The following is a 23,278-nucleotide window of genomic DNA, read 5'->3' as shown; positions in this document are numbered from 1 at the left end:
CGTTCTCATTCTTTTGTTTTGTATTGGCTGGTCGAAAGAAACAATAACTTTGAAGTAAACTTTATTCCTAATATGAAACAAAATTTCCAGGAAAGCTGAGAATTCTGGGTCTGAGGGAGATGTGGAAACAGAGGGGGCATGCCAGCCGGCTGGGTTCTCAGGAGGTGGAGGAGGGCCAAGGAAGGGCTCTCAAAGGATGGCGGTGGCAGCAGGCAGCACTTCCTGACTCATGAAAAGGTCCAGGTCCAAGTTGGGATCTTCCAAATCCAGTTTCAGAAATTTGTCTACTAACGTCTGGTAACTGAGGGGAGAGAGGATAGTGGGGTTTATGGCAGAATAGAAAACTGAGTCCCCACGCAGAAGGGGGAGGCTGTGGCATGGGGAACCCAGGAAAATTTAGGGATTTCAGAAACAAATCATGGGCCTTTGAAGGACAAAGGGGCTGTCTGGGTCCCTGAAATGGGGAGAAGAGCTGCAGAACATGCTGGAAAGAACCAGGACACTGGTCCACAGGCTCACTTTTCCATTTGCTTCTCCTTTAGCAACTCCTTGACAGGCTTTATGGGTTTCCCGCTGCGGATCAAGTCTGAGACCTGGCAACAAGAAGTGGGGGGTGGGGGGTGGGGGTGAGGGAGTTGGGTAAGAGAACGGGAAAAAAATGGTCAGAAATCCCATGGACCAGAAAGCCAGGCTCCTGAGAGGAGCAGTCACAATGGTAGGGAGCCCTGACAGAGGTGTTTGACCTTTGGCTCTCACCTCCTTGCCACGAGTAAGGAGTTGGTCAGGAAGCCCCGCCTGGGCAGCTGTGTGGGAGGCATGGCTGGCCTTGGCAATACCTTCACACACCTGATAGAAGAAGACTAGGTCGTCCCCATCCTCACAGGTCTCCATGGTCTTAAAAGAGATAGAAAGGGACAGCGTATCATGAATCACTCTGCGTCCTGCCCTGAAACCCTGGGCCGATCCCTGTGGGGAGTGAGAAACGGGAAGGAAGCCTCTGTTCTGAGGAGCCTGTTCTGGGTTCTGGGAAGTGCTCATCCTAGGGACCCCTAGATGGCTGGATTGGTGTCCTTACCAAGTACTGCACAAGAGGCCCCTGTGGCAGCAGCTGGAGCTGAACAAGGCTCAGAAAGTTGGTGGCCACAAAGATGTGAGGGCACATGGGTCCAAGTGCCAGCCAGTGTCGTAGGACAGCGGCCAGAAGCGCGAGCCCATCCACCTGCACAGGGCGGGGGGAGGGTACGGAGCCACAGGTGTCCCCGCCGTGTACACCTCTCCACCTGCCCTAGCCGTCCCCGTCTTGCGCTTTCCTGTTTCTTTTCTGCCCACATACCCCCATTCCTCTCCTGAGCGGCCCCCCCCATTTTCCCCTCCTCGGTTTCTCATCAGTTTGTCTCCTCACCGTGTTGGTTCCCTTTCCAAATTCGTCAATGAGGACCAGAGACTGCTTGGTGGCATTGTTCACTGCTTTCGCCACCTGCTGGGCACCAGGTGCACAAGGGAGAATTTCAGTAGTGTTCAAGGCCTGCAAGGCACTGACTGCAGTCTGCTTGGGAGGAAGGCTGCCTGTGTGTGTCCACCCTACTGGACTGCAAGTTCATGAATGGCGAGACTCATGTTTTGTTCATCCTTTCATTGCCAACAGGGCCTCATGCAAAGCAACGGTTCAGTAAAGGTTCATGGTGTTGATTCTCCCAGTCCCTGAACTCGGTGCTCCCCGCCCCTAATACAGACAGCACGAGGGAATGGTTTTCGTGTTCTGATCATTTTTCAAAAATAGAGTTCCTTCCTCATTAACACCCTCCCCCAGTCCCACCCCCGTTTCCTCCCTTTGACCTGGTTGAGGTCGAGCATGAAGGTGGAGAGGCCCAGGGAGATGGATTCACAGCTGTGGATTCGGGTGAAGATGGCGTCTACAGCCCCGATTTCGGCTTCCTCTGCTGGCACAAAGCTGCCCACCAGCGCCATGAACGTGATCAAGCCTACCTAAATATGGAGGAGACAGGGTCTTGGGCCTGGTGGTGTGGGCCGGGGTGGGGGTGAGGGTGAGGCAAGGCTGAGGGGTGAATTATAGATCAAGGAGGAGCGGGCACAGTTTAATAGGAGAGGATAGCCCCCTCAGCTCTCTTTAGAATCAGAAAAGAAGGCAGGAGAGGGGGCAGAGGCACACGGGAACAGCACGGACCTGTTCAGAGATGGGAGAGGCTTTCAGGGCACAGAGGGATCTGTTAGAGCACGGCTCTCCCTCAAGTAGAGAGGAGAACATGCAAGGAGCAGGGGGTGAGCACAATGGCCTTTCCATGACCGGTCAGGTCAGAACACCAGGCAGGAGCTGCAGGGACCCGGGTTTGCAGGCAGGTGGGAGATGGAAACAATGAAGAAGATGCCAGAGGCCCAGTGTGCAGGGACTGTCCTCACCTGTTTGAGGTATATGCTCTTCCCTGAGGAGTTGGGTCCAGTGATGACTTTGACTCTCCCTCTGTCCCCACCACATTCTGCAGAGTTGGGCACGAAGGTTCGGGCACAGAGTTCCATCAGAGGATGTCTGCAGTGGGTAGAAAGGTACCTCCCCCGTGGCCCCTGAATGCAGATGAATGAAGCCACCAGAAGATGGGGCCTTTGGGCTCCTTGTGTCTATGCCTCCACCCTCTTCTGTTCTCACCTGCCATTCTGGATTCGGACCCCCAGGAGTTGGGGGGAGTAACGGGGCCTTGAGTAGCCATAGTCCCGGGCAGCACTGGCAAGAGCCAGCAGGACATCCAGGCGGGAGGCAAGGTCTAACACCCGGCTCAAGACAGCGGCCCTTGCCAGCACCTGGCACTGCAGCTGGTACATCCACAGGGTCTCCTGGTCTGGAGGCAGGGGAGGGAGGGAGCTGGGCATCAGCTCCAGGGGAAAATGAAGAGACAAAGAAGGCAGCAGACACCTGGAAACAGGCTTGCAGATATAGTCTGAGACACCCCAAGACATTGAGGGGAAAAGGTGCAGAGTCAGAGTGAGAGGGAGAGCAGAAAGAAAGGAGCCTCTTAGACTGTCCTCCAAGCTGCCCGCTCCCCTCCAGCGCTTTGCTTCTCCTCACCACGGATGTCACAGTGCAGATCCCCCAGCAATGCATCCAGCTCCTTGGTTCGAGCACTGCGATAGTGCAGCTTCTCCTCTGACAGAAACTGGGAACAAGGGCTCAAAGCTGTGGGCTTTGCATTCTTGGTCCCCATCCTCTCTAACACCACCTCCGGCCCCACCCTGACTTTTTTTTCTTTTAAAAAACTTTTACTTAAAAATATAACAGATACAGAAAACTGCATAAAACAAATATATGGCTTAAGGAATTATTATGAGGCAAATACCCTTGTAACCAACCATGTAGGTTGAAAAGTAGATTAAAAAACTACAATTTTGTCAGCTATCCCAGAGAGCCAACCTAATCACGAACCTCTCCAACTCCTCAAAATCACCTCTATTCTGACCTTTCCGGGAATCAATTCCTTATTTTCTTTATAAGTTCATCACCCAAATATTCTTTTTTTTTTTTTTTTTAAGAGAGAGAGGGAGTGGGTTGGGGGAAAGGGGCAGAGAGAGAGAGAGGGAGAGAAAATCTTAAGCAGGTTCCTTGCTCAGTATGGAGCCTAAGGCAGGGCTTGATCTCATAACCCTGAGATCATGACCTGAGCCGAAATCAAGAGTTGGATGCTTAACTGACCACTCAGGCTCCACCCCCCAAATATTCATCTTTATAAGACCTTCCCCTGATGATTTCTACAACTCTTTTTTTTTTTTTTAATTCCAGTATAGTTAACATACAGTGTTTTATTAGTTTCAGGTGTACATTACTCAACAATTCTGCACATTACTCTGTGCTGGTCAAGGTGAGCGGACTCTTAATCCCCCCTTCACCTGTTTCACTCATCCCCCACCCACCACTACCCCCCACCCCTGTAACCATCATTTTGTTCTCTACAGTTATGTATAGTTATGAGTCTGTTTTTTGGTTTGTCTCTTTTTCTCTTTGTCCATTTGTTTTGTTTCTTAAATTCCCCATACGGTGAAATCGTATGGAATTTGTCTTTCTCTGACTGGCTTATTTCACTTAGCATAATACTCCATGCCATTGCAAATGGTAAGATTTCATTCTTTTTTTATTGCTGAGTAACATTCCATCGTATGCAACACCACATCTTCTTTTTCCATTCATCTGTCAGTGAACACTTGGGCTGCTTCCACAGCTTGGCTATTGTAGACAATGCTGCTATCAACACAGAGGTGCACGGTTTTGTGTTCTTTGGGTACATTTGGGTAAATACTCAGTAGTGCAATTCCTGGATCATAGGGTAGTTCTATTTTTAATTTCTTGAGGAACTTCCATACTGTTTTGCACAGTGGCTGCACCAGTTTACAACCCCACCAACAGTGAGGGATCCTTTTTCTCCACGTCCTTGCCAACGCTTGTTGTTTCTTGAGTTTTTGATTTTTTTATTTTAGCCATCCTAACAGGTATGAGGTGATATCTCACTGTGGGTTTTTTTTTTTTTTAAGATTTATTTATTTATGTATTTGAGAGGGAGAGAGGGGAGGGGCAGCAGGAGAGGGAGAGAAGCAGACTCCATGCTGAGTGCAGAGCCCACTGCAGGGCTCGATCTCATGACCCTGGGATTGTGATCAGAGTCAAAATCAAGAGTGGGCCCACTTAAACGACTGAGCCACCCAGGCGCCCCTCATTGTAGTTTTGGTTTGCATTTCCCTGACGATCAGTGATGTTGAGCATCTTTTCCTGTGTCTATTGGCCATTGGGATGTGTCTTCTTTGGACAAATGTCTGAACGTGTCTTCTACCTATTTTTAAATTGTATTATTTGGGTGTTTTGGTGTTGAATTATATACTTTAAGTTTTATTTATTTAAGTAATTTCTACACCCAACGTGGAGCTTGAACTCACAACCCTGAGATCAAGAGTCTCATGCCAAACACCCCTTAAGTTCTTTATATCTTTTGGATACTAACCCTCTATTGGGTATGTCATTTGCAAATATCTTCTGCCATTCAGCAGGTCGTCTTTTATCGGTTGTTTCCTTTGCTGTGCAGAAGCTTCTTATTTTGACATAGTCCCAGTAGTTTAAAGATTTATTGATTGATTTACTTATTTATTTTAGAGAGAGAGCACGAGTGAGGGGAGGGGCAGAGGGGAAGGGAGAAGGACAAGCATACTCTGTGCTGAGCAAGGAGCCCAACGCAGGGCTTGATCTCACGACCTGAGCCAAAACCAAGACTCAGAAGCTTAACAGACTGACCCACCCAGGCGGTCCTATGTAGTCCCAATAGTTTATTTTTGCTTTTGTTTTCCTTGCCTCAGGAGACATATCTAGAAAGATGTTGCAATGACCAATGTCAGATAAATTACTACCTGTGCTCTCTTCTAGGATTTTTATGGTTTCATGTCTCACATTAAGGTCCTTAATCCATTTTGAGTTTATTTTTGTGTATGGTGTAAGAAAGTGGCCCAGTTTCATTATTTTGCATACAGCTGTCCAATTTTCCCAACACCATTTGTTGAAGAGAATGTCTTTTCCCCATTGCATATTCTTTCCTGCTTTGTTAAAGATTAATTGACCAGGGGCGCCTTATTTTATTTATCTATGTGAGAGAGAGAGCACAAGCCGGGAGTGGGGGAGGAGGGAAGGGAGAGAAGGGGCAGAGGGAGAAGCAGACTCCCCACTGAGCAGAGAGCCCAACACAGGGCTCAATCCTAGGACCCTGAGATCATGGCCTGAGGCAAAGGGAGATACTTAACCAACTGAGCCACCCAGGCGCCCCATTAAATAAAATCTTGGAAAAAAAATTGACTGTATAATCATGGGTTTATTTCTGAGCTTTCTGCTCTATTCCACTGATTTACATGCCTATTTTTGTGCTAACTTCATACTATTTCGATTACTACAACTTTGTAATACAACTTGAACTCTGGAATTGTGATAACTCCAGTTTTGTTTTGTTTTTTTCAAGATTGCTTGAGCTACTTGGGGCCTTTTATGTTCCGTACCAATTTTAGGATTGTTTGTTCTAGTTCTGTGAAAAATGCTGTTGGTATTCTGATGGGGATTGCATTAAATCTGTAGATTGCTTTGGGTAGTATAGACATTTGAACAATATTTGTTCTTTCAACTCCAGAGCATGGAATGCTTTTCCATTCTTTTGTGTCTTCAACTTCTTTCATCAAGGTTTTATAGTTTTCAAAGTACAGGTCTTTCATTTCTTTCCTACCCTGACTTCTTTCCCTTTTATCTCAGAGCTGGTAAGGATCAAAGTAGAACTATAGAAGAGACATCCCATATTGGACAGTGCTGATGGGTTAAGGCCCTCCCTCAGCTGCTGACTTATTTCTCTTATCATCCCCTAAAGAGGTCAAGGGTCTTACCATGAAGTCCAGTCCTTCAATCTCAAAGTCACTGGCCTCTACCATGGAAGGCAGGCGGGGAATAGAGAGAAGGAAGCCAATCTGAAGAGAGTAAAGAGGTAAAACAGGGAGTAAAGTACGGGGCACCGTATCTCCCTGGAGGACACCAGAGACCCCTGTATTCGACAGTGCTTCCCTCGGGGGCTTAAAGCTACCACAGGGTGTTCATGTTCTTCAGGCTTCTCCAGGAGTTTTCTCATCTAGCAGTGTGTCCTTCAAAAGTTTAATATCTCCCATAAAAGATCCCTGGGGGTTACACCCACCCTCCTGCCCTCACCAGAGGGATGTAGATGACACTGCATGAAGGAATACGGGAGTCCAGATTCTCTAGCTCCTTCCGGGCGACCTCAGTGAGGAAACTGGGAAGTCCCATCAGCCTTCGTTTTTCTAGGAGGGTGGAAGATGTGGGGGTATCAAAAGTAAGGTTCCCACCCTGTGCCATGGTTATCCCTGGTTGCAGTGGCCACCTACTGATGATGGTACCCCGTCACTGGGTGGGCTCGTGTTTCAGGGCTCACAGGCCCAACTGCACACCCAACACTCACTTTCATCAATGTCAGGATCTATGTTGGGGAGGACTGTGAAGCGATTTTCAGCAAGACTGCCCTCAAAGTCCACCTGAGGAGATAAAAAGTCCAGTTGCTCATCACCCAGAACCGTCCCCAGTCCTGTTCCTCACCTCTCCTTGGGCTTCTATTCTCCTTTCATTTCCTGCTTTGACCCTAACCCTCCAAGCATGTCTCTGATGTTCTGCCCCCTCCTCTCACCATCCCATTGTTTGGTCATCCAAATGACTTTGATGTCTCCCATCTTCAACACCACATTCCCCAGAGCCCGGTCCTTCTCCACCCTCCAATCCCACCTTTCTCCCCTAGGTCCCTAGGAGCTCTGCCTCTTTCTTCCACTCACCACCTTCCCAATGAGGCTGGCAATATGGTGCAGGTCATCAGAGAACTCTTGGGCAATGTCCTGAAAGAGCTGGATGGCCTGGGGCAGGGAGCGGCAGGCATCCCTCAGACCCAGGGCACTGTACACAGTCTGTAGCAGAAATGGACAGAAGGTGGGCTGAGGCGACAGGGAAGGACAGAGGAGAAAACACATGAGAAAGACAGAAGATCTCAAGGGCAAAGAAGAAACAACAAGTGAGGAGATGGCCTCTGTAAAACTCTGTGTCAGGCACTCCACTCAACAGTGAGGCCACGAAGAACTAAAATATGGCCCCTGTCTCGGATGAGTTCGTGGTCTAGTGAGGAAGACAGAAATACACCCAGAAGATTTAAAAGTAAAGTGGTAGGTTATTTAATAGGGGAGAGGACTTCATATTGAGGAAGGAGACAGAGAAGTGGGGGTATGAAAGGCAGAGAAGTACATGAGCAGAAGGGGCAGGCACGACGACACTGAGGTGAGGGAGCAGGGAGAGAGGAAGGTGAGAGTCAGTGACAGTTAACTCCCCAGGGTGAAGGTTAGTGCCCTGCCAACGTTCAACTGAGTGAACACACTGACATCTACTGAGCCTTACTTGGTGGCAGAGGACACAAGTATATAAATCAAAGGGTTTACAATCTAGCAATGACGGAAACAAACAAGCAGCAAAAACAATGCCTACCCCACAAGACAGATTGATCAAGTTATGAAACTGACTAAAATTAAGGAAGCTCAGAGAATAAGACTAATATGGGCTAACATCGTTGGGGATATCTTTACAGAGAAAAGGAAACGAGGGGCCCTTGGGTGACTCAGTTCATTGGGCGTCTGACTCTTGATTTCAGCTCAGGCAATGATCTCAGGGTCCTGGAATTCAGTCTGGAGTCAGGTTCCACGCTGGGTATGGAGCCTGCTTGAGATTCTCTCTCTCCCTCTCCCTCTGCCCACCCCCATCTTCACGGGCCACCGAGAGTGTGCTTATGCATCTCTCTCACTTTCAAAAACAAAAAAAAGGAACCAAACTGGGTCATGAATAAGGCTATTCAAAGGAAGGAGGGTATTGTTGAGAGGAAGAGCACGGGCAAATAGCAGTGGGAAGAAGAGCTAACACTTCCGGAATGCTTACTTCCTGAATGCTTACTAAGTGACAGGCAATGTTCTAAAGTCTTCACATATATTAATTTCATTCATTCCTCAAAATAATCTGAGGAGATAGGGACTAGCATTATCTCCATTTTACAGACCAGCAACCTGAAGCACAAAGAAATAACATAATTTGCTCAAGGGCTCACAGAGTAAATAAAAGAGCTGCGATTTGAACCCAGTTGTCCGGCTTTTAAACACCACACTATACTAAGCAGAACACAGTGGGTCTCCTCGGCAGAGTGCCCAAATGCAGAGCCGGCCTGGCTGAAGCAGAGGATGAATGTCGAGTAGTGGGAATGGAATATACAAATAGTTACATACAACTGCTCATGTTCATAGGAAACTGCTGTAGGTAATGAGAAATGGGTTTCACACTGTCAGAGAAGGAAGTTGCAAATGAGGAAAGGAGGAATACCCTGTGGTATTGACCTGGAATCAGAGGTATGAGTATGAACTCGTGGGTTCTTTAATATATCAATAGATCAATTCAGGAATATAGATGCGAATGCATGGGTTAGCATATAGCATACATGGATTTATTTCTTAGCTCTGTCTGTGGTGAGAAGTGACAGATACCCCAGTAGCAATAACCACATCCAGTGTCCAGACCTTGGTTTCTAATACTATTCTTCAAAGAAAGTAACCAGGACTCCTTGGAGAAATGGTTGATTCCAGGGCTGGGGCAAGGAAAATGTAAGATGAGCCTGGAGCATCTTGTAGTGGTAGAAAGTTAGGAAGTGTTCAAAAATGGACTGGGGGCCATGTCAGAAAGGCATTATCAAATCCTGTGTGAATTTGAAAAGCCAATCTGAAGGCCAAATGGGCACATTAAAAGTCAATCTGAAAAGAACTCTCAAGGATCTAAGCTAGAAAAATTTGAGCAAAAATAAACAATGAGGGGCGCCTGGGTGGCACAGCGGTTAAGCGTCTGCCTTCGGCTCAGGGCGTGATCCCAGCGTTCTGGGTTCGAGCCCCACATCAGGCTCCTCTGCTATGAGCCTGCTTCTTCCTCTCCCACTCCCCCTGCTTGTGTTTCCTCTCTCGCTGGCTGTCTCTATCTCTGTTAAATAAATAAATAAAATCTTAAAAATAAATAAATAAATAAATAAATAAATAAATAAATAAATAAATAAACAATGATAGCACTGAATTATAACTCAAAATATTTATGAGATGTTTGGACTACGGTGATGTAACATGTTAACATTTTTTATAAGATGTTAACATTAAGGGAAGCTGAGTGAAAGGTATTTAAGAACACCCTGTACAATTTTTGCAGCTTTTCTTTACGTCTTAAATTATTTTTTAAAAAAAGAAATTAAAACAAAACAACAGAAGGATAAATCTTAAAATTTTTTTTAAGAAAATGTTATCTATAGGTGGAAAGGGGGAAAAAGAAACAAGAATTAGTTGCCTACCCCTTGTTTGGGAGATTACATTTTGGAACTGTGTAAATGTTTTACATAATTATAAAGGTAAATTAAATTTAAAAAACCAATTCCTAAAAATAAAAAATAGAATGAAACAAATGAACATAAATGTATATTTAGATAGTGACATAAGCAAACAGAGAGGAACTATTCTAAGTGACTAAAACACAGTAATTTGGCTGTATCCTTAGTAGAGACAAAAAGAACTTCCCTTCTCCCCCCAAAATTTCTTAAATTATTTTCAGCAATAATCTCGTTGGTAGTAGTGCTGGAATTACTATACTAAGATTGTTGTGGATGTAATGTAAGAAAAGGCAAATGAGTGATATTCTAATCTTAGCATTACTGGTGTTATTGAGAACCAGAATCTCCGCTATGGAAGAAGAAATGTTGAAGAGGATAGTATAGGAATATACAACGTGAGAACCCTGTGCTTCTGAGTTTAAATTGTTCGCATCAGTACTAATTTATCATGTATTTTACTTATTAAAAATTTCTAGATATTCTGTAGAAAAGCCTTTAAAGCAATAAGCAAAACATGCCGTGCACCCTCTAGGATTTAGACTGTGATACAGAAATGCCATTTTTCACTAAAAGGAACCAGGGCTCTTTGGAGAAGTATCTGGTTCTGGGTCAGAACCAAGAGATGTATGGGCGTCTGGCTGGCTCAGTCAGTACAGCACACAACTCCTAATCTCAGGGTTGATTTCAAGCCCTGCCTTGGGTGTAGAGATTACTTTAAATAAATAAATAAATAAATAAATAAATAAATAAATAAATAAATAATTTTTCAAAAGATTTTAATTTATTTATTGGACAGAGAAAGACAGTCAGTGAGAGAGGGAACACAAGCAGGGGAACACAAGTAGAGGAAGAAGCAGGCTTCCAGCAGAGGAGCCTGATGTGGGACTCGATCTCATAACGCCGGGATCACGCCCTGAGCCGAAGGCAGACGCTTAACGACTGAGCCACCCAGGCGCCCCTAAATAAATAAAATTTTAAAAAAAGAAAGAACCAGTAGATATAAATGATATATCTGGTACATCTTGTCAAGCCAGAGAGCAGGAGGGAAGCTAACAAGTGGGGACGTCTGGGGGTCATGTTTAAAGGACTCAGAAGCCAACATGAAGAGGCTCCCATTGGCCACAGATGGAATAAGCTGAACATGTAGAAAGATAAAAATGCAGTGGACTGAAACACATGTGTAAATCTGAGTTCGTGATGATATTAAAACAACAACAAAAAACACGCTGGCTACCTTGGGGCATGTTAGGGAACTAATAATTTCCTATATGCTGAGTGCTGGTAAGTAAAGGCAGGGGAGAAAATCAAGCGATTTCTATGATATGAAATGTACCACTGAGTAACCAAAAGCAGATGAGAGGAGGTTTCTCTTTACAGAAACATTCAGACTAATAAATGGAGAAAGAATGACAGAATAACGCTACTTTGCAATCCCTACGGAATTAATGGACTTAGGTATTAAACATCAAAAGCTGCTAACATCACAAAAGGAGAGACAGACATATCAGGCATTATATTCCTCTGCTTATAAAACAACATTGAAAAAAAATCAAACGTGGATTTCAACAATCTTCTAGATTCAACTATTTACAAAAAAATCTAGAAGAGAGTAAAACATGTCAAAAACACGTATAGAATGTAATCCGCAAAATCCAGCTTAAGGAAAACTCTACTGGACAAACAATCCAACTTCTTCACCAACTTCCAACTTCTTCACCAAATAACTTGCATGGGGAAAAAGAGAGCTGAAGATTGAGATAGAGATGGAAGGAGAACAGTAAAATGAAAAAGGAACCCACAAAGGGGATTTCAAGAGACATCATCCCATTGCCATATGTTGAACATATTTGCATGCTAATCAAACAAAATGTATTTTTTTTAAAATCATGACATTTAAGAGAGGATTAGAAAAGAGAACATCAGATAATTGATGATATTCAACAATTATGCTAATTGTTAGTAAGATCATGGTATTGTTATTCTTTTTTTTTAAAGACTTTTATTTATTTGACAGAGAGAGAGACAGCCAGCGAGAGAGGGAACACAAGCAGGGGGAGTGGGAGAGGAAGCAGGCTCCCAGCGGAGCAGGGAGCCCGATGCGGGGCTCGATCCCAGGACCCTGGGATCACGCCCTGAGCCGAAGGCAAATGCTTAACGACTGAGCCACCCAGGTGCCCCTGTTACCCTTTTTTTAAATTAATTTTCTTTTAGAAATCATGCTAAAATAGTTATGGATGAAATGATATGATGGCTGGGAACTGCTTCAAACTAATCCAGGAAGGGGAAAGGGGAAGAAGATATACATGAAACAAGATTGGTATCAGTCTAGGTGTTAAAGCTGCATGGTGGGTATGTGGGAGTTCATTATTCTAAATTTTTTTGACAGTTTCCATAATACAGAGTTGTTGTTAACGTGTTGGGATAAAGTTGGATGGGTAAGCAGAGTACAGAGGGTCTGGACTGCCTGCTGAGAGGCTTAATCTGGACTCTGGGCTTCTAGAAGGGAGGCCTTACCTTGTACAGAACTTGCCAGTCGCTGGCCTTGGTGTGGGACAGCTTCATCCGTTTCAGAATCAGCTACAGTCAGACAAGGGGACGGCCACTGTTTTCCTTCTCCCACTCTAGTGCCCCTCAAGACGCCCAATGTCCACTATTGACCCTCAAGCTCCCTCCCCACCTCCCTGCCCCACCCTGGGCTCACAGGCACATTCTTGATATGACCCAGCAACCGATGCAGCATTTGAGCCATGTCCAGATTCTGAGGTAGGAGGAAAAACTGAATGACATCCAGCCGAGAATTTAACTCTCCCAGGTCCAGAGTTGGACGTGTGAACCACAGTCTAGAAGTGAGGGATGAAGTAGGGGGGACCAGAGATTACATCTGTTCTCATCATTTTTTTTTTTTAATATTTTATTTATTTGAGGGAGAGTGAGAGAGAGCGAGCACGAGGAGGAGGGAGGGTCAGAGGGAGATTCAGATTCCTCGCTAAGCAGGGAGCCCAATGCAGGGCTCGATCCTGGGACTCTGGGGTCACCTAACCAACTGAGCCACCCAGGTGCCTCCTCATCATTGTCTTGATCTCAATTTGCGTAAGTGTGTGTTTGGAGGGCCCTGGGGATTGTGGTGATACGTATCTGTACTGGCAAGCCCAGTGTCCTATCTACGCGGGTGTGTTTACACATACCTACTAAAAATCTCTGCATGTGAGCACGACTCTGTTTATCATGGTTTTGATGGATGTGTTTTGAATGACCATGTGTCATTCCATGTGGATATGCAATGGAGCTTGTCAATATTTAGAGGGAGAGCAGCCTATTGAGGTATTTGTGTGCCAACACTCTAGCTTTCTCTGCAGCTGAGTAGGAGAGGGTGAGTCAGCATGAGTTTATCTGCATTTGGCTGTGAAAGTGCCTCTGGGTGTAATAGCACAGACGTTCGTCTTTTCCTGTTCTTCTGTAAAAGTATATAGCCATTCCATGTGGAATGGTAAGTCCTCAATTCATGATAATGGTCATCTCTGCAGAGAAAAAAGGATTGGGAAGGGACACTTAAGAGGCTTCAATAACAGTGTCTTTTTTTTTTTTTTTACTTTTAAATTTATGTATTTATTTATTTGAGAGAGAGAGAGAGAGCAGGAACATGGGGGTGGGGCAGAGGACAAGCAGACTCCCTGCTAAGTGGGGAGCCTGATGCAGGACCTCCATCCCAGGGCCGTGAGATGATGACCTGAGCCAAAGTCAGACGCTGAACCAACTGAGCCACCCAGGACCCCCTCCTTTTTTAAGGAAGCTCTATGCCCAATGCGGAGCTTGAACTCACAACCCCAAGATCAAAAGTCACATGCTCTACCAACTGAGCCAGCCAGGCACCCCTTTAATAATATTGTCTTATTCTTAAATTTGCAGGTGCAAAGAGGTTTATATCATCATCATCATCATCATCATCATCATCACTTCCTCCTTTTGTGTGCCTGAAGTACTTTCTAATAAATTAAATTAGTATATAATAAGAAATGTTTCATCTGGGTTTGTCTAATTCTGGCTGTCCCTGTCTTTCTATGGCTGTGAAGAATGTGAGACTCTGCAAGGACCTGTGAGCCCATGAATTCTTTTCTGCATTAGAGCATGCTATCTTGTGTAAGAAGCAACCTGTGGAGACAATGGGCCCTGAGGATATGCATCTCACACTATAGTTAAGGCCCAGTTACCCCGGGTTAGAAAACCTCAGGTTAGGAGCGCCTGGGTGGCACAGCGGCTAAGCGTCTGCCTTCGGCTCAGGGCGTGACCCCAGCGTTATGGGATCGAGCCCCACATCAGGCTCCTCCGCTATGAGCCTGCTTCTTCCTCTCCCACTCCCCCTGCTTGTGTTCCCTCTCTCGCTGGCTGTCTCTATCTCTGTCAAATAAATAATAAAAAAAAAAGAAAGAAAGAAAAGAAAACCTCAGGTTAGAGTGAAGCGGAGGGTTGAGTGGGATTCGAGGGTGGGTTTTAGGCACCCCTGCTCCTTAGCCACAGGCAGCTCCACCTGCCGCAGTGTAGGCCAGACTGTGATACCTGTCCTCCCCGCGTGGAGAGCTTTGCCAAGCTGCCTGTTTTGTAAAATCCTGATGTTTTTCTGACTCGTGTATTGCTCGTGCCAGTAGAAATCTTAGTCAAACTAAACCTCCTAATTTTACAGCTGAGAAAATGAAGCCCTTAGAGAATAAGCAGCTTATCCAAAGTCATCATGCTAGTAAGTATAGCTGGGTCTCAAACTCAGGTCTGCAGACAGCTAGGACAGTGCTCTTCAAAGCATACTATGACATTCAGTCACCTTCCTGGTGCCCTGTCCAGGTGAGCCAATTGGGTCCTTAGTTCATAATTCAGGTTATGATTCCATGCCCTGCTGGAACCTACGTGGGGGGCCTGTACTCCTACCCACCTTTAACTCTGTTCTCTTCTCCCCTAAGAATTTCTTCCCTCTCATCCCTGGCTGAGAGATCTGCACCTGTAGAATGTGGGGGTAATTAAATGATCCCAATTACCGGGAGATGACCTTAGGGATTATCCTAAATTAACCTCCAAAAGACACAGTGCAGGGCAGGTGAGGTGGGGAAAGAATTGTGCATCTGTGGGCCAGCAAAGCTTTCAGCTCTGAGTTTGCAGAGATGATGTGACCAGTGTGCTTGCATCTATGTACCGTGCTCACCTGTACCACATCCAAGGCCGTGCCAGGCACTGAGGTCACAAGCATGACTGCTATATGGAGCTTGCAGTTATGAGAGCGAGCAGGTTCGCTGACAGCTAACTCTAAGCTGATGTGACTGTGCAGGCACAAAACATAAACAGGCACTAAGCAAACGGGAAGGTGCGTGTCGGTCTCCTTACAGGCGCTTGTGAAAGTTTCACGGAAACTGTACTGGGCTTGCACCTTGAAGAGGAAAGACTTTCCAGAAGGAACTGCATAAACACAGGCTTGGTGTATTTCCATGACAAAAAGTGGCCCAAACGGCTGGAATATAGGGTGGATCCAGTGAGAAAGGATTTGGGCCAGGCTCGAGAAGATAATCATGGAGATTTAAGTTGAGGTGAATGCGAGGGGCTTTGAACACCACACTGCTAAAGATGTCGGTCTTCACTCCCGCAGGGAATGGGGAAGCCTCCTGAGGTTTATGTTACTTTGTTGCTACTTAAGGTTTAAAAAAGTGGAGTGACGTGTTCAGGTATCTACTTTGGAATGACAAGTATTTTGGAAGGAAGGACAGATTAGAAAAAGAAGAGATTACAAGCAGAGAGACCAATTTGAAGGTGACTGTGATGCTCCAGGTTGGAAATGATTATAGCCAGAATTAGAGCAGTGGGAAGAGGGAGAGAGATGGCTGAGAATCAATAGGCCTTAGTGAATAATTGAATATGAAGGGTGAAGGAGAAGCATCAATCCAAGTTTCGGCGCTTGAGAAGCAGTATTGCCAGCAATGCCATTAGCCAGAAAAAAAGGATGCACGAAGAGGAACGGGTCCAGTGGGGATCAGTTTAGACGCTCTGAGTTTGAACTGCCTATGGCCTATGGAAACTGCAAGTGGGGATGATGTGGGGTACACACTTCACATATGGAAGTTGGAACTAGAGACTCAATTTTGAAAGTCATCAGAGAACAGCTCAAATTTGAAGTATGGTTTTTATAATTAAAGATAGTACCATGTGGGGTGCCTGGCTGGCTCGGTCAGTAGAGCATGTGACTTTCGATCTTGGGAGAGTGAGTTGGAGCCCCACGTTGGGGGGTATATTGTACTTAAAATAAAAAAATCTTTCAGGGGTGCCTGGGTGGCTCATTCGGTTGAGCATCTGACTTCGGCTCAGGTCATGATCTCGGGGTCCTGAGATCAACCCTGTGTCAGTCTCCCTGCTCAGGAGGGAGTCTGCTTGTCCTTCTCCCTCTGCTCCTTTCTCTCTCTCTTAAATAAATAAAATATTTTTTAAAAATCTTAAAAAAAAATAAAACCCAGGACACTTGGGTGGCTCTGTCCATTAAGGATCTGCCTTCAGCTCAGGTCATGATCCCAGGGTCCTGGGATCGAGTCCCTCCTGCTCCATGAGGAGTCTGCTTCTCCCTCTCCCTCTGCCTGCCGTTCTCCCTGCTTGTGCTCCCACTCTCTCTGTCAAATGAATAAATAAAATCTTTAAAAATAAATGAATAAAATAAAGTCCTACCATATGAGGTAGAAACTTCCAGTTATTAAAAAAAAAAACAATGTACAGCATAAGGAATATAGTTAATAATACTGTAACAACTTTCCATAGTGACGGATGGTAGCTAGATTTATCGTGGTGATCACTTCATAATGTATATAAACGTTGAATCACTATGTTGTACACCTGAAACTAATATAATATTGTGTCAACTACACTCCAATAAAAAAGAAAAAGATATTATCATGCGTGCATTAGTGTTTCGGGACTGTGTTTCTGCTGCTTGTGTGCACGCAAGTCTACATCATCAATGGACAACTAGCTACCACAGGGGGTTGTTGTAAGGATTCAATGCATTTAGCCAGCATCTGGGAAAGGGCAGTTGTTTTTATTACTACCGGAGAGAGTGGTGTATGTGAGCCTATAGACTGCATGCATGAGCCTGTGGCATGCCTGTCAGACTCACCTGAGCAGCTTCTCTCCCCACTTACAACGGCATCTGTTGAGGATTCCTGTGGGGAGCAGGGGCAGGGAGTAAGCATGTTACAAGGGAGGGGCAGGGAAAGGAATGTGTGAATGTGTCTAAACCAAGGCATCCGGGCCAAAGGTTCGGGTTTTGGGCAGGCTGGCCTGGGGGCGTTCCCCAGATACAGAACACAAAGGCAGCTAAAGCCAGCGCCTGGCCAAAAGTCTGAGCCAGGATTACCTTACATGGGCTTAGGGGAGGGATGGGCACTCCCAGGAACAGTCAGCCAGAAAAATACACAGACTGGTTGTAGTTGGAACCACAAAGAGCCCAACACATATATGTAAACATTAGACACAATCCACCGAGATATGCACAGTGAAACCATGTGGATACTTGGGGCGATGTCCCCACTACACCCTAAAGCAGAAACAACTGATAAAGACTCAATGCCAATAAAATAAAGGCAGTTATGTAACCCTCTCTATACACGGGGCCTCCCCAAGTCCCTGGACAGGTGCACAACTAGCAGAAACATCCATACAAGCCCAAGGAATGAACATGGAATTGGTAAAGTCAGAGAGCATAGGCAAACGACACTGGGTAACAGTGGGCGAGGGGAGATGCCCAAGCTCAGGGAGAGTACAAAGAGGATAAGAGAGATGGATGGGAGTGGAAGAGACATCTGGCAGTGGGAGTGAAGTGGGAAGAGAAGGGCTGGGACATGTGTTTGGAGGGAGTTGCTTTTCTGGCAGGCTTCCGCAGTATGGGATGAGGGAAGGGGCATACCTACCAAAGAGGCTGAGCCCCTCCTTCAGTCCACTGGCCACTTTGTACACTGAGGGATGGGACTCACTCTTAAATATCTGCAGAACGCTGTCAGGGAGAAATGGAGGAGTCTGATGTAACTTGGGTTTTTAAAGGGAACTGAGAAAATGGAATGGAGGTTGGGAATACACTCCTGAGATCAAGTGTTGTAAAGTCTGTCCCCGCACTCAGGAAGGTAGGATATCTATTTGACACCTTTGTGTTTTTCTTCCTTTCTCTTAGCCCTCTCTTCCTTTTCCTTCAAGGAGACAGACCTTAATAACCCCAGGATTAAAGAAACTAGAGCCTCTTTAGGATTATTAGAGCATTAAACTTAATCCCTTTCCCTCCCCAGAGACGACAGCCTGCCTCCATCTCCTTACCTGTACGTGTCTTGATCTATGCTCACCAAATGGGTCCTGAGGAAAGAAAACAAGCAAAAGGGAAGGTGGCTGGGGTAGGGACAGTGTGAGTTCATTGCTAAGTTCCACCCTTCTCAGTCGTCTCCCCAGACCTCCACATCCCCTTCAGGTGCTCCTATGTGTTCTAGAGCACTTTACCTGATGGGGAACTGCCCACTCCTCCTACCCCAACCCCGTCTTACTATTCAGGCCTCCCAATCCCACCTAACTTTGCTTGAGGTTAGGGTAAATCACCTACAACACAAATTTCTTAAAGCCCAGGATGGGGACGCTGATGTTATAGTCTTCCAGTTCAACCCCAATTCTTCTTCGACCCAGGAACTTGAGCAACCCTCCAAGCGCCCGAACCTGGGAGGGGATCAGGAATGGAGCTGAGGTCAATCCCAATGTCTCAAGGCTGGACAACACCAGGGAAAACTATTATTTTCCAGGGCTGGACTAATACTTCCTAGGACTCAACCTTAGGAATGAGGTGCTTGTCCCTTCCCCCAGCCTGCTGCATCCCAGCCCCTGCATCCCAGGACCGTTCTCACCGTGAGGAGGCAGTCAAAGGGAATAACGGAAGAGAGGAAGAGGATTTTCTCAGTGGTAGTCATGGAGTCTGGAATGAAGGCATAGTTTCCAGAAAGGAGGCGCTGTTTGCTTATCTCCAGACCTATTTTGGGAGAGGCATAGGAGAGAAAGGTAATGAAGCCCAATTTTTCACCCCATTTTAAGAATGAGACAATACTCTCTGACAAATAAATAAAACCAAAAACAAACAAACAAACAAAACAAAACAAAAAAACGACACAGTAGAAGCAAGAGATGATGTGACTTGCCAAGCTGCTACAGGGAGTTAATGGAAAGCTGGAACAAGAACCAAATCTTCAGACTCAGTCTAATTCTCTCTTTTATATTTAATATAAAGATCTTTGGCTGAGAGCACAACCTGAGAAAGATAAGTGACTTAGGAAGGTATCTATTTGGTATTTGATGTCAAAAAGATCATCATTAACAGAGGAATGAATAACACTAATGTCTTAACATCTAATTAGGATAGAACATTTCCTATCCTTTTTCCAAGCCTGGGAAGGCGATGTAAGTACCTTATGGATCATCAGAGTCACTTTTTTTTTTTTTTTTAAGGGACAAATGGCTTGGTCTAAAAGGTGAAAATTCCAATAATCAAAGCTATCCACAAAGTGTCACCACTCCTTCTTCTCAGGGAAGGCCCTCATCCCTAGACTTGTCTATGTGGAAGTTTCACAAGGTTTCAGGTTATTAAAGGTTAGGGAGCAGGAGAGATCTTGAGGACACTGGTTATGGGGCTTGGAGAACACAGAGGTTAGGATGAGATAAAGCTAAGGGAAGACTTCTGATGATGGGGCTGGAGTAAGGAGAAACGGTAGGGAAACTGGGATGGGGGACTGGGCAGAGCAAGGAAGTACCAAAATCCACACTTGGCAAAAATATGATTTCAGGTCTCTTAGGTTCTTTGTGCTCCTGGGAGGCTGTGGGGGAAGCAAAGAAAGGGCCATCAGTCCGGACATCTCAGTCCCCTGCTTCTGTCCCACCTTCCTACTCACCCAACTCTAGCCTCCTGGCTGTAGCTCCCTCCAAAGCCCTTTAGTCTCCTGGAATATTCCACAGTTTAGTCCTTCCCCCATTTTCGCTTTTCCCTTTACCCAGTCCTTACCAAGCTTCCCCAGAAACCGAGCCATATTCTCATCCTGTTTAGCACTCGTAACAATAGACCGGGGATTGATTTCATCCAACACTTAGAAGGAGAATGGAGACCAAATGAGTTAAAGGATCTTTATCCTCTAAGAAGGAACCCATAGCCCTCCCCTTGCTATCTCCCTCTAACCCCTCCAAGAAACCCCTCAAAAAACAAACAAAAAAACACCCTCATTTCCTCCCTCTAAAAGTAAGGGGTGCTCTGCACATTGGGAGCATAGGTACGGGTTAGGCATGATGTTCTGGAAAAGAGTAGTAAGACTGGCAGGATGGTAGGAGGGAAGAGGAGTGGCCTGGAGATTGTCACTAGACTATAAACCTCTGAAGGACAGACATGACTGTTTTGCCCAGGACTATATGTCCAGCACTTGATACACTGTAAACACCTAATAAATGTTCCTTGAGTAATGAAATGAATTTCTACAAACAACAGAGAGAGCCTCTAAGAGTCAAATAATAAAACAGATTGAGTCAGGTGAGGATATATGAGTGAAACACAGGTCCAGTCCCAGAGTAGAGGAACCCATGGTTCTGCCCCTACCTCTCTGGAGAAGCTTGAGACTTTCATGATCTGGGGCATCTGGCATGAAGTGGATGGTGGAGTCACTAGTGTCGTAATAGGCAATGCCCAGGAATCCTGAAGTCCACAGGACACACAGATGGATCTGTCCGGGGAGGAAGAAAGGAAACAGATATTTGAACTGGGTTATGCAGGGTTAAGCCATGTCTTGCTTAATTGTAATGATTTTATCAAATCCCTGAGATAGTCATCATCATCCCCATTCAGTAAGTGTGAAACAGAGCAGAGGTAAGCGACTAGCTTGCTCTTCCCAGCCCATTTATTATTATTATTTTTTTTATTAAAGATTTTATTTGACAGAGAGACAGCCAGAGAGAGAGGGAACACAAGCAGGGGGAGTGGGAGAGGAAGAAGCAGGCTCCCAGCAGAGCAGGGAGCCCGATGCGGGGCTCGATCCCAGGACTCTGGGATCACGCCCTGAACCGAAGGCAAACGCTTAAAGACTGAGCCACCCAGGCGCTCCCCAGCCCATTTATTCTAACATCCCGACGAGAGTCCAACCGAAGCCCCACTCTCCGGATCCAAGCGCCTGCTGCTGACAAAGCCACCCCAGAGACCTCCGCTGGCTCCTGCTCATTGTCCTCCTCCTCCTCCTCGGCCTCCCCGTGGCCTGGCACCGGGGCCGGGCTGGGAAAGCTGGCCGAGGCGGCCCCGGGCACCGGGCCCTGCGGCGTCCTGCCTGGGATCGCTCTGACGATGGAGGCCATGGCCTTGGAGGCTCTGCGGGAGCAGAAAAATGAAGGCGGTTCAGGGGCGAAGTTTCACTGCGAAGAGTCTGGGGTAGGGGGTGCGCAGAAACGCAAATCCACCCAGGACTTCTGGAAGGGGGCTGAGGCGCAGGGCTGCGAGGGCCGGGGAGAGCTGCGGAAACATTTTGTTTTTAACATTTGTGGGACATTTTGACGGGCGACTTCTCAGGTACATCACTGAAGTCCAGACTGCAAAACTCCACTCGCGCCGCCCTCATTTCGGTCGTCCAGAGGTTGTACTTTGGCTGGAGGGCCCTGTGCGGGTTGTCTGTACCTCTCCTCTCTCCGCCATTACCAACCACACCCCTACGACCGCACCCCTAACCTCTTGACTTTCCTACCCCAGCCGTGGGCAATTCGCGGCGTTTTCCCGCGTTTTTAGTCACCTGGGTCGCTACGTGCGCGAAACCGCGTCACTTACAGCCTTGCCCCCGCAGGAGGGGCATACCTGCGTGAGGACGGGGTGCGCGCGCACACGCCCCGCCCTTCTTAGCGGCTATTGGTCAGAGAGATCTGGATCCTGCCTGGAGATCCAACCGAGCGCGCGTGAAAGAGAATAGCAGTTACTAGGACGGCTGGACACTGATTGGCCTATTCGCATATGGGGCGGTGCCAGAACGTTCAAACTTCCCGCCTGTGCCGTGCTTATCCTTCCGGCCTCTGGTCTTCCGGATTTCTGGGCTTTGATTGACGCGAGGTAGAATCCGTGAGAAAGTCGGAAGCGGAGCCTGAGTCAGAACCCAGGGAACTGGTCTAGGGGTATTGGCGGGGAGCTGGCTAAAGGGGCACAGGGGAGTTGCATGTTTTTCTGGAGGTGGAGATAAGCAACATTAATTAAGCCTGTGCCAGCAACTCTAAATTAATATTTGTACCCATGAGGGACGCCTGGGTGGCTCAACTTTGGTAAAGCATCTGCCTTCGGCTCAGGTCCTTATCCCAGGTTCCTGGAATTGAGTACCGCGCGGCTCAGTAGGAAGCCTGCTTCTCCCTCTGTCTCTGCCTATTGCTACCCCTGCTTGTGCTCTCTCTGACAAATAAATAAATAAAATCTTTAAAAAAAATTGTACCCACTGATATTTATGAAAGCTTAGGACAGTGCCTGGTAAACTAGTAAGAGCTTCTGCGTATTTCAAATAAATAAGCAGAAGTAAGTGAGACTCCTATCTTAGTCCTCCTTTGCCTATTTCCTTGGTGCAGGGTATGACCACCCCCACGAGGGCACTACTGGGCCTAATTTTAATTTTGGTCTCCCCAGAGGAGGTAAAAGCACTCAAATTACACCAAATTCTGGGGGAGAGAAGTAGACCTGGTAACAACTACACCCCCATTGAGACATGTCTACACCCCTCTGCAGGTGCACACACACCCACAGCCTTAAAGACAGAGGGGTGTCATTTATTCACCCAGCAACTATTTAGTGCCTACTCTGAGCCAGGTGGTAGACTCAAAATACTGAACATTAATTAAGTATGGGCTTCATGAAGCTTGCTTTTTAGTGTGTGTGAGATTATGAGGGAGACAAATAAATACATACTTTAAAAAACAGATCCCTTGGGACGCCTGGGTGGCTCAGTCAGTTAAGCATCTGCCTTCAGCTCAGGTCATGATCCCAGGGACCTGTGACAGAGTCCCACATGAGGCTCCTTGCTCAGGCGAGCCTGCTTCACTCTCAGCCTGCCGCTCCCCCTGCTTGTGCCCACCTTCTCTCTCTGACAAATAAGATCTTTTTTTAAAAAAACAAATAAAAAATAAAATAAGAAACAGATCCCTTAAAATGCACCTTCCTCTCCAGCTTTGTCCTAGGAATCCTGATGGGGAGATCCCATTCAAGAGGTTAGAGAAAATGGTGGGTTAACCCGGCTCTGCTAAACAATGTTTGGAAAATCCCCTCTAGC

At 46.4% G+C, this 23,278-nt stretch overlaps 1 protein-coding gene across 5 annotated transcripts; it reads right to left on the bottom strand.

The window, feature by feature from the left end:
• Window positions 1-73: 73 nt before the first annotated feature.
• On the bottom strand, window positions 74-21,863 carry MSH5 (mutS homolog 5). Of its 5 annotated transcripts, none has more exons than XM_045795642.2 (25): window positions 21,725-21,863; window positions 21,192-21,354; window positions 20,596-20,719; window positions 20,014-20,094; window positions 19,766-19,828; window positions 18,869-18,990; window positions 18,574-18,683; window positions 18,297-18,332; window positions 17,900-17,982; window positions 17,107-17,152; window positions 12,673-12,811; window positions 12,486-12,548; window positions 7,357-7,485; window positions 6,993-7,065; window positions 6,725-6,834; window positions 6,409-6,489; window positions 3,080-3,167; window positions 2,663-2,852; window positions 2,419-2,545; window positions 1,837-1,986; window positions 1,403-1,477; window positions 1,076-1,219; window positions 757-894; window positions 520-593; window positions 74-301 (listed from the first exon to the last, which is right to left on the bottom strand). In XM_045795642.2, exons 2-25 carry the CDS (start codon window positions 21,339-21,341, stop codon window positions 190-192), a joined length of 2,508 nt encoding a protein of 835 aa, XP_045651598.1. In that variant the 5' UTR covers window positions 21,342-21,354; window positions 21,725-21,863; the 3' UTR covers window positions 74-189. The 5 variants fall into 5 exon arrangements, with proteins under 5 accessions (XP_045651598.1, XP_045651597.1, XP_045651599.1 ...); XM_045795641.2 differs by having other exon boundaries at window positions 21,770-21,855; XM_045795643.2 differs by lacking the exon at window positions 20,014-20,094 and having other exon boundaries at window positions 21,770-21,855.
• Between the last annotated feature and the right edge of the window lie 1,415 nt (window positions 21,864-23,278).

This window comes from Ursus americanus, chromosome 32, assembly GCF_024610735.1.
Source record: "Ursus americanus isolate L20-20 chromosome 32, mUrsAme1.1.p, whole genome shotgun sequence".
Taxonomy (NCBI): Eukaryota; Metazoa; Chordata; class Mammalia; order Carnivora; family Ursidae; genus Ursus; species Ursus americanus.
This window is presented reverse-complemented; position numbering and strand designations above follow the sequence as displayed.

Excerpts from the sequence above, each read along its gene's own strand:
- MSH5 (XM_045795642.2), bottom strand. The coding sequence starts at position 21,341 with ATGGCCTCCATCGTCAGAGCGATCCCAGGCAGGACGCCGCAGGGCCCG. Across the intron at positions 18,991-19,765 it reads TTTGCCAAGTGTGGATTTTG|GTCTGGAGATAAGCAAACAG; the intron begins GTACTTCCTTGC and ends CTCCCAAAATAG. Across the intron at positions 12,549-12,672 it reads GTCATATCAAGAATGTGCCT|CTGATTCTGAAACGGATGAA; the intron begins GTGAGCCCAGGG and ends GTCTGACTGTAG.